The following is a 17,074-nucleotide window of genomic DNA, read 5'->3' as shown; positions in this document are numbered from 1 at the left end:
CAGTATTTAGAAATGCAGAAAGGAGTTGCCATTTTTGTGTTATGTCCAAAGATTGCATTGGCTGTTTATTCAGAATTTGTCTTTCTAAATTAAAAGTTCTAACTTCTTGCTCTTCATTTTAACTGAAATTTTAGGTGCTGCATCTGAATGGCTTCTTCTTTTTCCAACCAATTTTACAAAAACTCTCCTTCCATATTCACAAATCCTTGCTTACCTCTTTACTTTGCAGAACAAAATATTTCTGTAGCAGTTTAACACATTATTAATCAGAATTATCAATGACAATCATTGACAGATGATGAGTCCAAGACAAAGCAATAAAGAGATTATTTTGGAGAAGTTTATGTATATTTAAGACTTATTTATCTGTGATGTGCCAGTCTTTACAGTGTGCTTGAGTAACACCTTCAAGATTTTCTCTATCCACAACCATGCAAGTTAGAAAAGTGCTGTTTTTCAAAGAAAGCTGAAAGTGGCAGGCAGTGTCCTAATCACAGTTTTGGGAACATCAGAAAAACCACTGAATACTGACAGGTTTCTGAGGGGTGGCAGAACTCTTACAGTTCCTTGAGAGTAAAATGACCCTACCCAAGCTAGTAGCCTACAGCAACACCAGTGCTTTATGTGCCCCTCAGACTTCAGACAGCTTGAAGATCTACTAAGTTGCTAATGTGCAAATACTCATATTGGCAAATCTCCCATGTATTTACACTGATCAAAGTTACTTATGTTATACTACGAATATTGTCCACAACCTTCTCTCTGTTTGGTCCTGTTTGGTTGCTTGTTGTACTTTATCAAAGAGAAATATTATCAATATCTGAAAGTAGGATACTGGAGTATAACTACTAGTTACTGTTTCTTGGAGAGCTGACCTCCTTTCTCACTCCAGTGCTGACACACTGAGCAGTGGCTGTTAGAAATGAAGTGCCTCATCCAAAAAAGAGTTTTAGCAAAGAGTCATATTCTCTTCATTATACTGCTGTAACCACAGAGCCCAGTCTATTTCAGTCAGAAATAATTGTTGCTTGATTTTTCCCATCTGTGTCTGATCCCTAAATATGTATTATAAAGTTCCCTAGAGAAAGTATAACAGCCAACAGTGTTCTAATTTTAGCAGCATAATGAAATCATGTTCTTACCAGATACTACTCCCAGCAAAACTAGGAAAAGGAGCATGCTCTTCATTGTCTTTATGACCCTGTCCTTCATGTTCCCAGCATGCAAACTGAAGGAAGATCACAGTATGATTTCCCCAGTTTACATCAGCTCCATCTAAATTCTTCCTCTTTTTCATGTAGTGCAGTGAGAAATGAAACAAAGGACCCGTGTCTCCAAGGGAGTTTCCAAACACCATCAGCTTGTTTGCTTGTCAGGGAACTGCTCCTTGCTGACACTGCATTCACAGCCCTGGTCTGTACTTGGGAAAACAGTCATTAATTGTCCTTCCACTATAATCAGCTTATTCAATGAAGCATTTTGAAGAGAATCGAGTATGTTTTAAATCTGGAAAGACCATGCTGCTTTCACCACTCCAGCAATGAGGTGCTCTCTTCATTCACCAGAATCAAATACACATGGTTTTTACCCAAACCAAGAACCTGAAGTTTTCTTATTTTTCTGACTACCAGAGAATCTCTCAGAACACACATACTACCTACTTGGAGGTGAGGCATGAGTACATGATGAAGTTTGTACATGATGCAGCTTTGCTGTAGCTGTTTCAGGAGCACCATGGATCCCCACAGAAGGGCACTGGTTCCCTTAGATTAGGCATTTAACTTGCTAGCTCACAATACAAGCAACTTTTTTTTTTTTTTAACTAAGGATAGTCCTAGAGTTAGTTCATGGAGCATAGGAGAGAAGTGACACTAATACTGGAACTGGATGCAATATAGGTGCATTAGAATTCACTCATAGAATAATTTAGCCTGGAAGGGACCTCTGGAGGTCACCTAGTGAAATATCCTGCTCAAAGCAGGATTAATTAAATTAATTAATTAAATCAGGTTGCTCAGGGATTCATCAAGTTGATTCTCAACACCTCTGCACAAACTTAGCAGCTCTGCTAAGAGGCAGAATTTTGAGATTCAGATTTAACACAGCTGTGGAGAAACCTGACTGATTTGTGATCTAAGCTGGCATCTCGATAGTTTCTGCACAACCCTCTGTGGTTCTCCCAGTGAAAGCTGACAGTAGCTCAGAAAGTTCTGGCCTTGCTTCTGTGTTTTGTGTAGCATGAGCATGTTAATTGAACATGCTGAGCATGAGTAGCCAGTTTAACACCAGGGCAGTGCCTGCTGCATTCACACCTCAGGCTGTGGTACCTGTGTGATCTGGAGAATTCTGCTGACACAATGGACCTGGAAAAGATGCATCAGTAAAGCCTGCTGATTGGAACTGAACCATACCTACATATCAGATACTGATTTGAGGAATCATGAGAAATACTCATGTTATGGCTAAGCTGCATCTATTTTAAAGGGCTTCTAGGACCTTGTAATGGTTGTGGCCACCTTGTAAAGTGGATGTGGCCACACAGTATCATTTGGGAGCACAACCTGTAGTACTAAGGAAGCTGATCCTCCTTTGTCCCAGGAAATGTGTGCCCAGACTTCACATTAGTAGAAAAAGTGTGTGGAAAATCTCACTCTCAAATGACCTAGTTATGCTGATAATAATGTAAATATATTTATATTGTCAAAAAATTCTAACATGTCCCTTTACCTACCAGCTCTTTGCCCATCCCTTCATATGCATTTCCTGAGTTCAAAAAGAAGTTTTGATGTGACTGGACACCTCACAAAGATGAGGTCTGTGTGCACAGGCATGAATCAGGCTTGTACAATGTGATGTCTTGTACAGTGATCTTCTACTAATTACCAGAACACTGTAAAATTGCTGCTAGCTTTATTCCCTCCTTTTAGTTGTAATGTGTAACCTATCCCATTATAAGCCTGTTTCTTTAAGTCTTGAAAAAACTATAGAAACATCTGGGATAAATTTCAGAGTCTTTCAGGATTTCTAAATTTGTTTAGTATCTGCTTTGAGGGATAGGACTGATTCCATCCTATGCTCTGGATAGACAAGCCTTCTCCAGAACTCATAGGTCACAATTTTATCCTTTATTTCTTTTCTTTTCTTCTTAGGCTGGGTTTTGGTGGGGAGAAGGGGGAATTTGGTTTTGGTGTGGCTTGAGGTGTTTTTTGTTCCTAAAAATATATTTCTCCGCTTCTTTGTTTTGATCCTCTTTCTGACAATGTACACAGATCTAGTTTCAGCAAGAATTCAAAGTCCATAAACATAAACCAGACATTATTTATTATATAAACACTGTAGAGAGCTACAGGAGACATGCATGGGAAAGGCATCAGGACTGCACATGTGCTTGCAATGCTATCCTGTCCCCAGCTTCACCTGGAAATGCAATGGGTAATTGTTTCAGGTACTAAGTAAATGCCCATAGAGCAGTTAATTTCTGCTTGCCCTCTAAATATGTCTCCAGGGCTTTCAAGTAGTTCCTGTTAAGCCTCATGGTTCAAGCATGTTGTGAGGAGACTGTAAAGGTGAATATGGAGATGAGGGGAGAGCCAAGCAAGCCTGCAGGAAGGGGAGTGTGGAGAGGAGCTCATATGGGTTGAGGAAGGGTGAGCAGAAAGGGCTCTGGCTCTTTCTTCTTCCTTGAGTCACTTCCAGTATGTCTCATTACTTTCCTTAAATCCCTCACTTCTTATATTCCTCCAAGTGGATTTCTGTGGTTCTCTGATTCCACCTGCCAGGATGTCAGGGATGAAGTAAAGGGCATCCAGAATTGAAAGAGAGACTAGAAGAGGTTTAAAATCAAGTAGAGAAAAGCATACAGGCTGGTTAGGAATAGGTGAATTAGGAACAGGGTGAGCAAGGCAGAAATTCACTGGCCAGTCTAGCAACAGCAGCCCTTACCCTGTAAGGGGGTCAGGAATGAGCTTCCTGGGAATATAAAGCAGCTAGGTGAAGAGAAGTCAAGGCAACACAAGCAAGACTACAACTAGGGAGTTTTCAGGCAAAATAGAGGGAAGATTAATTTTGGAGCAAATGAAGAGGACAAAAGAAAAAGTTTTTGTAATTCTCTGGTTTTCAAGATGATTTGCAACTTCATTTGGGTTCTTTGGAGCAAAATAAAACGCACTTCTGAAAAAAATGTCTTCTGGATAATCAGGTAAAGTGGAGAACATGGGGAAGATGCAATATCTTTCAAAAGATTAAAGAATCCTGGTTCCATGGAAAAGATCAACAGATGGGAGTATGATAGAATGCACTGGTCTGTGCTGGAAACAAGTTCTTCCATTATTCCAGCAGTTATACACCCAAGAGATGAAAGTATTTGCCAGAGAAGAAGGAATCCTGAGAATCTGTCTTTTGCAACAAAGAATTTGAGAACTTATTTTAGGACCACTGGGAATATGAAAGGCATTAAGGCAGCAGAGATTGTTCTGATCCTTCCCATTCCCTCTGCTTCATCTGGACAAGAGTGGTCTGAGGCAGACAGATGATTGCAAGGACATGAATTCAAGAAAGCTCCAGAGGTACTTGAATGCTCCCAATGTAAAGATCAAGTGACAACAGGAAAGCCACACAGAAACTCCAGAAAAGACAGAGGTCTTAGTCCCACTCCCAAGCTCAATCATGACAACTGTAAGACACCATGACTGCAAAAAACACATTGTTGCTAAATATTTTTCTCTTTAAGAAGTTCTTGCGCTGCTTAAAAATATTGCATTTTCTTCTGCCTTAACAAAACATGGAAGTCAGTGATAACAAGTTAAATATTCATTCACCCAAGCAAAAGTAGATGTTACCAGCAAGTATTCTGTGTTTTGTATTTTCTGATGAATAATGTGTAATAGAACATTTGGTGCCTGCAAAAAATTGTGTCACTTGTCCATACCAAATACATTTAACTCTTGAATTTTAATCATATATTCCAAACTAAGTTCTAGTGCCATTAAAGATAAAATTAAAAATGTGTTGAGGCCAATGAAGTCTTCCTCTTGTATTTACTGGTTATTGGATGAGGGTCTGAACCCACGCAGCAATACTTTGTACCTCATGATACAGCATTCACTCCCTGTTACACATTTGTTATTGTAATTGCTTGGCCACTTGAGCTGTTTGGTAAATATATAAACCAGGCTGTGAATAGCAAAAGATGCAAGTGCAACAAGAAAGAATGTTCTGGGAAAATATGGGTACACAAACTTTAAGGTTTCTATGTACACAGTGTGATGCACTTCATTTAGTCAAGTATTTTATTATACCATCAAGAATTACTTAAACAGGCCTTTGCATTATGAAACATGAAAAACCTTCCCTGTTTAACCAGCAAAAGGGATTGGATTATTTTTGCAAAAGCAACCTTGCATTTTAGCACACATAAAATATTTTCGATTGACTTTGAAAAAACAACCCACAGAGAAGTGTGCAACTAACAGAAAAGGGCATGGCTGGGCACAGGGTGAGGGCTCTCCATCCATCACATGGAGATAGATGGGTTTTACACATAAGTTCCTCCATCCTTTGAACAAGAGGAGTGAGAATAATTCACTACTTCCTAACAGTGTGAAATTTTGTTTGATTCTGGTTTCAAGAGCTTTGAGATCTTCAGCTGGGCTCTGTGGCTCTGCAGGGGACCAGAAGAGGGACATGGTATGTAAGGAGGAGTGTTTCACTCTCCACTTTTTGTTTCAGAGTACTTAATCATTGGAAAATCATTATAATGATCGTGGTCGCACAAAAATCAATGACAAGCCTGGTTTTGAAAGGAACAATTTCAGTAGACCTGGACCTTGATAAAGTGGTAAAAAGGCAAAAAAAATCCTCATCACCCAAAGGAGATAGACAACATTCATTGCTGGCCCTTTTCCTTGTTGTTCTCTGCTGACTAGAGAAAACCTTTAGAAATATCACACAGAGACAGGGTTAAATTCATCTGGGTACAGACACAGAATTACGTTTTTACAGTTGCTGAGTTTAGATTATGCTGATTTTATATGAGAACAAACATGAATGGAAAAAATAATCCACTTACAATTGACATGAAGGCAACATTATATCTGAGTAATGACTTGACTGAATCTGCCACCACATTAATCCACAAAAGGCAGCAGGAAACCAGTGCAATATTCCAGATGTATATATTTCTTGCCTGTGGATTTGAGCATCGATATCACGGAACAGCCTGAGACCATAAGAGCTTTCTTAATGAAACAGAGGATCCCACACAGTAAACCTAGTGTCCAATAAATGTTTTGACAGAGAGCTATGAAGCTGTAAAGGTAGGTGGATGAATGCACAGAGATTTTAAAAAGCCCTGCAGCCCAGACTGAGTTTAGTCACATAAAACCTGGCTGTTACAATATGAGCTACATGGGTGATAACAAGGAAACAAGGTCAGGATGTGTCCCTTTGCTGCGTATGGCTCCCCTGACCATTGCAGGAGCTGAGGGAATATTGCCATCTAGTGCCACACAGAAATCCAGCTGTCTAAACAGAAAAGAGCCATTTAATTCATGCAGGCCACGGCTACAAAGCATTCTAAAAGGATATTATGGGATATATGTGCCCAGGACACCATTTTGGTCAGTGTCTTTGCCGGCTAATTATTAGAAATGATACATTTTCTCCTTTAAAAAAATTACTGTGTTGTGGGAGCTGAGCCACAACACTTTGGAGGAAAGACCCTGGTCAGTTGTTCTGAGGTTGTGAAAAAAGTGCAAAATATTCTCACAGCAGTTTAGCAAGAATGATGGGGTGCTCTTGAGAATGGGATTTTTCTTGCCTGCCTGAAAAACAGACCTGTATATGTTATTGTTCTATGGTCACCTTAGGCTTGTTTTGGAAACAGAGGCACTACTAGGGCACAACTGGTGTGACCGGCCTTAGCAGTTGCATTTAGGATGGGAAGTGATGTACTTCTGAAACATCTGTTTCTCTGCAGAGACAACAAGGGGGGTTTGGGATGTCTGGTTCTGATGTTCAGAGCCTTTGAACCTTCAGTGCCTGTCTCTCTGGACCATTTTTTAACCAGATAGGCAATAATTTTGAGGACCTGTTGGTGGAAAAAATAAATACCACTTTTAGACTTCTAAAGCCCATGCTCTCAGCTGTGTGATTCTCATTCAGGTTGTGAGGACCCTTGTGCTGCCACAGAAGCTCCTGCTGGCCTGTACCAGGGTGCACTCCCTGCTGGGCAGGCACAGTGGGACACATTTCCCATTCACCTCTGTGTGCAGCAGCTTTAGGAAGTTCCTCCTGTTGTCATGCCAGAAAGGGGTGACAGAGCAGTTCAGTTCCCTTCAGCCAAAACCCTGCTGGGCCTGAGATGAGGGGGTTTTTAATCAGCACATATGCTTGAGATACTTTTAATGAGGCCATCACTCGCTTATCTACGCCACCAAATACATGCCAGATTAAAACAATTTTCAGTCATTGCCCATCTGGAGCAGATTCAAACCAGTGGTTGATTTTCAAAAGCAATTTGAAAATCAAAATCAGTTAAGTAATCAAATCTTCCAAAGCTGCAAATAATGTCCAGATTTTCCAGCCAGCAGCATCATGTTTATAAATATTGACTTAAAATTACTTAAATGTCCCACCAGTACCTCTGAGTTAATTGCTATGTTATTGCTTGTGGCTGTGACTTTCCCACTATTTCTGCCCCCTAGCCATGTAAAGGAAAGGATTAAATCACAAAGAGAATCAGAGTCAATAATGTAAAAGAATATTGTTTTTCAGCCTGAGGAAGTTTTAGACACCCACTACTCCTTTTCTTTTAAATAACATGAGTGCCAATTAAGCAAGAGGTTGCTAAGTTAATTTTTTATATATAAGTATATGTGCTTATATTTTAAAAATCCACTATTTCACATCATCAGATATAAATCCCTACATCAAATATAAATTCTTTCCTTTTCTACACTGATTTTAAATACACTGCAAAAAAATGTGTCTCTGAAGTTCCTTCAAATGAGGACTTATTTAGATAATTAAATGTCTCACAATAATAGTACTGTATAAAGTTATGATGTCAAACTCTGCCAGGATTTTTAGGATTATTTTCCTTGCTTTTGTTCATTTGGCAAAGTCCTTAAATATGGTATTTTAAAAAAAATAGAATATGTGCACTCTCCTGAGTGTCCATAATGTGAATTAAAATTCCATCTAAAAAGGAACCTGAAAAGCAAGAGTTGTAGATGAATAAGCATTTTAAAGCACCCAGAAATGTGACTTTCCAAAGCCCTCACTCTTATCCTCTCAGTTCCCCATAAGTAAGTTTAGCTAAAAAAAATCTAAGCTAACAGCTTCCAGAAATAAATAGCAACAAACTGGCAGCAAATTCTGGAACTTCCCCCGTACCTCTTAGTCCATGGGGACACAGACTGACCTTTCAGATGCAGCCCAAACCCAACTGATTTCCTCAGGCTTTTGCCTGACTCAGACAGTTTGGGTGTTCTGGGCAGGCAGGAAAGGATTACTAACATTAGCTATATCCTAATTGCTGTACTCAAGAGGCTGCATACTGCTGGATCCAGCACAAAGTTCTCACACATTTCACTGGGATCTGGATCAGCCTTTTAAAGTTTGAAGGAGCTGGGGAAGTGTCAGGAAAGATGGATGGCAGATTTTACCTGCTGGTACAAACTGCCAGGACTATACTGACATTTGCACCAGATGAGCCTCTATACCAGGACATGCAGTGTTATGCATCTGTAACATAAAATAGAGTCACAAATTGTTTTCCTGTGCTAAGGAGCAGCAGTGGGATGACATGCCAAAGCTCTTTAGGAATCAAGAGGTGAACACCCCAAAATGTCCACACACCCAGCAGTGCAGTTGGATGAAGTGTTAACACAGAGAGGTGACGTCCATTTAAGTTGAACATCAGCACCTATGGATCTTTTGTTTCAATCAACATTAATGGCAAGTGGCAGGGCTTGCCTGTTTTGCTTTGCTGATATTTGCAAACATCTGGGACTGTTTCCTTTTATAAAATATTTTTCTGGGTATGGACATTTTTCTTGATGAAACCAGACTAAGCTGCACTGTCCACTCAGTTGTGTCACATCAGCCTGGGCTGTCTCAGGCTAATGCACCTGCACAATTGCTGGTGTTGCTGCACAGGGAACTGGATCCATGAATTGAGGCTGGATAAGAACTGAGCAAGTGGATGATATGTACAGGAAAAAATAGCCAGGAAATAGGGGTCTGGGCAAAAAAAAATCCTGTGGCATACAGCCTGAAACACACCTTTTGCTTATGTTCAGAGATGTGCAGTAATGCTGGTCCAGTTTGTGGGATACACCAAGGATGGGTTTTAAGGGCCCTGAAGCCCCTAATGTTGTTGTTGCTTCGTGACTACAGAAATTTAGCCTTGTTTCTGTTAAAAAAAAAGGTGCTAAACGTTATACTGTTAGCTTTTTTCTGTTGAATTAAATTCTCTGTGAAGTAGCAGAGGGACAGTCACCATGTCCCAGCTAAATGGTTTGTTTGTAGCAAATTATTTTCTATTCTTAAGGAAAAGAATTTAATTAAGTGTCAGAAACAAACTACATCTTGACAGATTAACAGGATTGCTGCTGTTAAAATAAATTTGTTGCCAGATTTATTTACAAAACTTATTTTTTCAGGGATGGGTGAACTTCCTGGCATTTGCCAATCTTTTGAATAAATATTATGGAGGATTTGTAAAACGAGAATTAATTAAAACTTTTCCTGTGAGTGCAAACCAGACATTTTGCTCAGTGTAAATAAATTGCTTGAAAGCTAAAGGGAACACTTTGAAGGAGGTGGGTGGAGAGGCAAGGAAATTTGAGCACTGTCTTTCCTTTTCCAAACAAATTATGGGGCATAACAAATATGACTAATACAGGAATTGTAATTTATATATCAGATTTGATATACACATCTTAAACTTTCTTTGCAGTTCTGAATTGACCTCAAGACATTTCACTTCAGCTTTCAAGCTCCTCAGAGATTTGTTTATTTTTCTACAAATCTTTTTGGTTTGGCTGCTTCTGTATGATACGTGGCAGAAGTGCTCATTTCTGGATGTGGAGCTTTTAGATACTGGCTCTTGTATATGATTTGTGTTGCTCTAAGAAGGTCTTTCAGTGTTAGCTTGGGTGGTATCACCACCTCAGACTAAGAGATAAGCTTACTGTCATCATCCATTCATTCTGTCTGAGAAAGAATCAGATCATGAAATGCATATCCAGGGAGAAAACAACGACAAGTATTTGCATTCACCTTTTCATTCACTGCAAGTTGGTTTTATTGGTGGGATTTTGGGTGTTTTACTGTATTTATAAGTGATCATGACAAAAATATTCTTCATCTGTGAAACACCAGACAGCACTTCTACTCTTTCATGGATAAAGTCAAGGAAGTGTCACTAAAGATCCTTAGAATGATTTTTCAGCGACTCCTTCGGAAAGGAAATCCAAAGATAGATTTTGAACAAAAGACAAACATTCCTTCCATTTAGACTAAGATTTTTTCACTTTTTTTTTCTCCCTGGCCCTAATGTCCCTAACCTGAGAAATTAGTCCTGGACAAAAGCCTTCAGTGCTACAATTTGGAATGCATTGTTTCTGACAAAGCCATGGGCAGATGTCAGCCTGGCCAAGGATAGTCTGCAAACGGCAGCAACAACTCGAGGGACACCAGCACTATCCAGGTTAATTAAGTACACAGGCCATCACTAAGTCCTACAGATAAATTACAAAACAGTTCATGGATTTCACAGAAGACGCAGGATTTCACACCATTCAGTATTCAGGCAAACAGTCTTTCTTTGATTCTTTAGGTATCAGATCAGAAGGATTGATTCTTCCCAGTCATCTTTCCCTAAAAGATTTCCAGCTTTTAAAATTACCATGCCTGGTCTTAAAGGTTTGATTAGTTAGATCTACCACACACTGCTGCTGTGCTAATTAAATTAAACTCCACTGGGTCCATCCTTCCACAGCCTTGTGCATTTGAGCAGTGTTTCCCACGGTCATATGTAGGAAGCTGCCTGTTGGCAGGAGGGATAAGCATCTCTGCTTTAGAGACAGCCTCAAGCTTCTGCTTAAAGAGGCTAACACTGCCACTAACAACTAGGAAATCCTGGCAGATAGTCCACATGAATATCTCTTTCTATATTTGCACAATGTCAAGCACACTATCAGCCCTGAATAAATAATAATCATAGAAACCTGGAGTCAGCCAGGAAATAGCTGTGAGTGAGACATTCATATTTTAAAACCTGAAACTGCAATATTATCTTGTTATGACTCTGGGAAAATGATTCTTTTCCTTTTCCCCTCTTGTTTTTTGGTTTGTTTTTTTTTTTCCCTAAAAAAGAAGAAATGCTAATACTGCTCCTAAAGGTACTAAAAAAACTTTATTTGGCCCTGTATTACAGAATGAAACATCTAAAGTGTTCTGCCTGATAAATAAATAAAAACCTTTTAAAGAGCAACATTGAGAACAGTGCTGGTTTTAATTCCAAAGAATTTATTTCTAAGTGAAAAACAAAATTAGAGATGGAATACAACTGCAACTACAAACTGGGATACAACAGTGATTATATGGGAGAAAAAGGAAGAGTAGCTGAAAGACAGTTTCACAAGGCAATATTTTGAATTTTTTTCTAAATTTAATTGAAAGTCCTTGTTTAAAAGCATTTATATTAGTCATAAATCTTTAAAACAATGAGCAAGATTCATGGGGAATTCAGTCTCCATCTCTATAGAAATAATAATGAAGGGCAACTCCCTGTAGTAAAACTAGTTGGAAGTGGTAATTCTTATTTAATTCAGACTCTTGACAAACATTCAGAGTTACTCCTTCACAAAAGAATCATTTACTTCTCCTTTTCTGTTCAGTCTATGCAGACTAAGAATGTTTCAAGACTGTATTTTTATGGTTACAGATGAGAAGAAACAGATTCTTACTTCAAAATCTGGTGTTATAATTGATGAGGGGGATACACGCACAAATTCTTTTTCATATATTGGGCACCTTTAACAGAAATCCAACAATATCTGAGATCTGAGGGCTGTCTCAGTGTAATCAAATTGCAATTAAGTTAGTCCAGAAGCATTTGTCAGAAGATATAATGGCAAGGACTATAAAGGAGAAGAATAAACTGAAAACACAGAATGCCAAAAACCACCATCTGCTGAGATGATGGGAGTATCATGCTCAAAGCTGTTAAGGTGTTACTAGAGCTGTTGTCTGTTACAACATTAAACAGTTAATTGCAGTTCATGGGTTTTAAGTAAAAGGACTGGGGACTGCTTTTTGCCATAGCAACCACAAAAAAGAAATCTCTTCTAGCATGTGTGCAACACGCACCAACATAAAAGCAAAGAAAATAAATATATTTGGAATTCGGCATTTAAACTATAATTATTTGGAGAAATTCCTCTTTCCAAATTTACATTCTGAGCATCCTGGAGAGAATTAGATGCTCATTCCAAATTTACCAAATGTCTTTCCTGAGGGACAAGAAGATGTATTACATTCTGTATCTTTTCCCACTAACAACAGTTAGGATGACTCCTGCTGCTTAGGTAAACCGAGTAGGGAAGGGAAAGAATACAGAAGAAAGGAAAACTTTATCATCTCACTAATGTGTGACCACTTGTGCTGCAGGCAGGGCATGGGTATAAATGCATAGGTCAAGATCACCTGTGTACCATCACTTACCTTCTGCCACTCCATCCATTTCTGCTCTGTGCTGAGTTCAGCCTACTTGTGATCTTTGGGCATGAGAAACATGTTATGGTGACTGATTGTTTAATCCCAGGTCAGGTCAGGTTAAGTTTGAAAAGAAGGACAGGAGAAAAGGAAAGTGACTGTTACATCATTATCATGCCTTGAATGCTAACACATAATATTTTGGTGCCAAAGGAACTTCTTATCCATGGTACTTTTCAAAATAAAATGCTGATGAGTTCAACCATCTTTCCAGACATGGTTTCATTTGGATAGAATACTTATTTTGAGGCATGATTTTTCTGAAGTCTTTGCAAAATCCAGACAGCTGTAGAAGAGAGGCAGCCCAGCAAATTACCTGGAGCAGTGACCTAAAAGGTGAGCCAGGCAGGTGAAAAGCAGCTGGAAAGAGGGACCAGAGGTTCTGCTGGTTGCTATCCCTAGAGGATGTCCCGAGGGCAGGAGACAATAAGAAGAATTGTCTTTCACTAGCCCTGAACTAACTAAAGGTTTGAATATGGAAATGTTTTTAAAACATCTATTGTAGCTGCTGAAAACAATTAAGTCTGTGGCATCTGCCAATTCTCATAATTATCTGCTGTTGTTTCAAAAATGTGTATGGGAAATTTTGCAAAATCCAGGACCAATAATCCCATAGCTGACACAGCATGCTCTTAGACTCTTACACCACAAATGTAGTGTGAGATCAGAACAGAACAGTTGGCTACATTAAGATTCAGATTGACAAAGACAGACTGAGGGGGTTTTGTCAGCTGATGTAAAAATTTCCATAGGCAAAATCATAAAGCCCTGAATAAATGGAGGGATTCACCCATATATGAGCACTTTCAGAACCCAGAGATGTCCTTCAAATTTTCCTTCTACAAATCCAGAAGACACAGGTTCATGGCTCTATGCACCTGTAAGTTCTCCATACCAGACCAATTCTAACCCCTCCAATGCAGACTTGTCTCTCAATTTCAATTCCTATTGTACTGCTATTATATATTGTGTTTATCAAGGCACTCAAGTTGTTAGGTCTTGTCACCACTAACACTCACTCTGTTTCCATACAGCCTCTAACACTGTATTTTTTTAATAAGAACATGACATAAGTTTTGCTCCATTGCTTACAAACAACTTTAGAAATATTCAGAAGTGCCCAACTCTACTGTGACATGAACACATAATTCAATAAAATGCCACTGCTTATGCTACTAATAGATTTCAGTGAGTTGTATTAATTGTGCTAATTATGATGATGTGTGAGGGCAGAGAAAAAGGGCTCCTCTTCTCCTGTAAACAGAAGAGTAGACACCTCTTTTTATAGAGAACTGACAGTCAATATATGCTTAGACAAATAATCTACTGCAAAATTTTTCAGCCCACTGTACATAAAGTATTCTCATTTTGCCAGCTTTCCTGTTACCACAGGCCACAACTGTAATATTTTGAAGTCACCAGTAGCTGCAGTGCCAATACTCTTCTTAGTGCAGAAGGAAAACCAGCCATTGTATTATCAGATTACTAGAGAATCCTTGAATGTCAACATGAATGCAAGTTTTTAAGGGCTCAGATTTAGTATATGCAGGAAAAGATTCCAATTCCATAGAGGGAGGAAGAGGAGTTCATGCTTAATGGTTTGGATTCGGGTATTTTCAAATAATCTATTATTATTGTTATATATGATTTGGCAGAATTAAACACAGACAGGGAATCCACAGATGCCTGCTGTATCCTAAAGAAAAAGCACTTTTTTATCTGTCAATTAAAAGATTTGGGAAACAACAGATAGTTCTGTTAATCTTGGATCAGATGAGTATCTGAAGTTGAATTACAAGACTCTCAAATACTAACTTTGTAATGATTTTCAGTTAATTTTTTCCCTAAACCACTACTGTTCACTTTTCATCAGTCTTGTAACTTTTGCATATACCGGATATCACATGCTGAGTATCTACAAAACAGATTTGATTAAATGCACAGATCTGTACCACTGGATGTTATTAGCCAGTTAAAATGTTTGATGGCCATAGATGTACAAAGATTCTCTTAATCTGAGTCTGCCAAATTACAGTCTCAGCTCATAGGCATTTCAGAAGTATGCACCCTTCATAAGTAACATGGGACATTTTTAATGATGTCTGAACTTTTGTCTTTACCAGCTATGGTTTCCATTTAAACCCAAAGTATTATTAGTAGTATGCTTATACTTGGATTCCTTAAAGGAAACAGTGCCTCAGGAACACTCATTAAAACACAGGTTTCCAAAAAATAGAAAAGGACAATGTATTTTTATCATTAAGAGAAGGATTTAATTAAAAATTCACTCAATCGGTGAGACCATAACTGAGATCCATCCACATCAGATCTCTGCAACCACCATTGCCTTTGTAAAAGGCTGGGTGAAGTCTGATGACAGAAGTTCAGAGTGGCCCATGAGAGGTTTACACATGTCAAGTCAATGCTTAAACATCACACATAGTTTTTACTTTGGTGCATTTAGTAGTCAAACGCATCACTAACTACACCCCAATCCTGCTAAGGCCTTTCAGATGCATTTTGACTGAGCACAGAACTTGCAGTGCTTATCAGAAATACTCCATTTGACTCTTCCTGGTTGTAATGGGAATCTTATTAGGACAAATCTCCTTGCAAAATTAGCACAACAATGCAAAGAGCTACAAGAGAATTCCCTCTATAATAGATGAGACACAATTGATTTCTGGCACTCCACTTCCAGCCTCAGCCAGAAATACAAGATGAACAGGCTTGCTTTCTTCAGTGATTTCAACACGTCTGCTTCCTGTACGAGCTGGAAGTAGGACATACCACAACAACTGTCAAAACATTTCAGAACCTCGAGCAAGGTGTCATTGGAGCCAGCCTCTAGAAGCAGACAGGACTTGGGGAGCCATGTGAGTAGGCTGGGCCCTCTGCTCTCCACTGATCCAAGGACCAAAGGTGACCTTACCAAAGGTGTAGCAGTGTGACTCTCACTCAAACCTCTTCTCTGGCTGGCCCCAAACTTTCACAGCCAAGCTGAAGGACACTCGAGTGACTCCCAAACACTGAGGGCCATCCCTCCCAGGCTGAAATCTTCTGGCAGCCTGTGGGTGCCTCCCCTCAGCCCACTCACCACGGTGCCTGGCCCTGCCAGAACTGAGTCCCTTTTACAGTGGGGATCAGTGAGCTGCTGAGAGAGGGGCACTGACAGGGCTCCAGAACTCGTGGAAAATGGTGGGAGGAGAGGCAGATCCCTGCACTGGGGCCAAGGGGCTCCAGCCAGGGCCAGGGTTAGGCTGGGAAGGACTGCTGGCTTCCCAAGGAGAGGCAGAGAAGAGGGGAGAAGGAGAGGGGACATGCCCCAAAACAGGAGGAATTGCTAAGAGAGGAAAAGAGGGCAACTCCAAACAGCTTTGTGATGGAAGAAGCAGCTCACTAGTGGGAGAAGAGGTGACTCAGGACTGGGAGAGACATGTCCTCCACTGACAGAGACATGGGAAAGGAGAGGAAAGTCTCCTAACTGCAAAGTAGGGGATAAAATCAAGGCAGTGTGTATTAAAAGACATGGTTGCCTCTGGTGAAGCAGCTGGGCCCAAGTGGGAGGGTGGTGAGAGATGAGCTGAGAGTGAAAAACAGGCCCCAAACTGGGGTTTCCATGCAGGAGATGAAAACACACCATGCAGGGTTAGGGTAAAGTGACAGAAAAGTGGGAACAAAACTCAGAAAAGGGAAGCATTTGGGAGAAGGAGGGATACAAACAGGACAAATATGGCATCTATGTTGAGAAGGAACAGGAGAAAATTGGCTACAATGCAATGAGGGAAAGGCAGGAAGCTGCTGTTGTCTGCTGCCAACACACACAAACATGGCTGGTGAATGGAAAGTTAAAATATACATTATTCATCAGGCAAACTTAATTTTTAATGAAAGAATATTTCTATGCCTACCTCACGAGAAATGTGTGAAGATCTTTGGGGACTCATGTTTTGTGGTTTTGGTTATTCACACGGGCATTGTGGAGAGCAAAGCACAGGAAAGCAGCATGTTATTTGAAAGCAGACTGCATACTGAGGCAAGGTAACTTTCTCCACCCCCAAGAGGTTTTATATATCAAAATCTAAAGAACTTTGCTCTGTCTTTCAAAAATGCAGGGAATTCCTACAAATTTCTTCCTTTCTGTCCCAACTGGACAGTAAAGAGCCTTCCTCTAAAATCTGGATATGGCCTTTGAGAATATTATTGTTGCTATTATTAACCAAAAACCTCTTTCAAATTAAAAAAAAAAAACAACAACAAAAAACAACACACCAAACAACAAACAAAAACT

At 39.6% G+C, this 17,074-nt stretch overlaps 1 protein-coding gene across 1 annotated transcript in view; it reads right to left on the bottom strand.

Moving 5' to 3' along the window:
* The window catches only part of CDHR3 (cadherin related family member 3), a 45,652-nt gene extending 32,901 nt beyond the window's left edge, over positions 1-12,751 (bottom strand). Inside the window, exon 1 of the mRNA XM_036400583.1 lies at positions 12,733-12,751. Within this exon, the coding sequence (XP_036256476.1) occupies positions 12,733-12,751 (19 nt within the window). The remainder of the gene's footprint in view (positions 1-12,732) is intronic.
* Positions 12,752-17,074: the final 4,323 nt, after the last annotated feature.

This window comes from Molothrus ater, chromosome 5 (genome assembly GCF_012460135.2).
Source record: "Molothrus ater isolate BHLD 08-10-18 breed brown headed cowbird chromosome 5, BPBGC_Mater_1.1, whole genome shotgun sequence".
NCBI classification, from domain to species: Eukaryota; Metazoa; Chordata; class Aves; order Passeriformes; family Icteridae; genus Molothrus; species Molothrus ater.
This window is presented reverse-complemented; position numbering and strand designations above follow the sequence as displayed.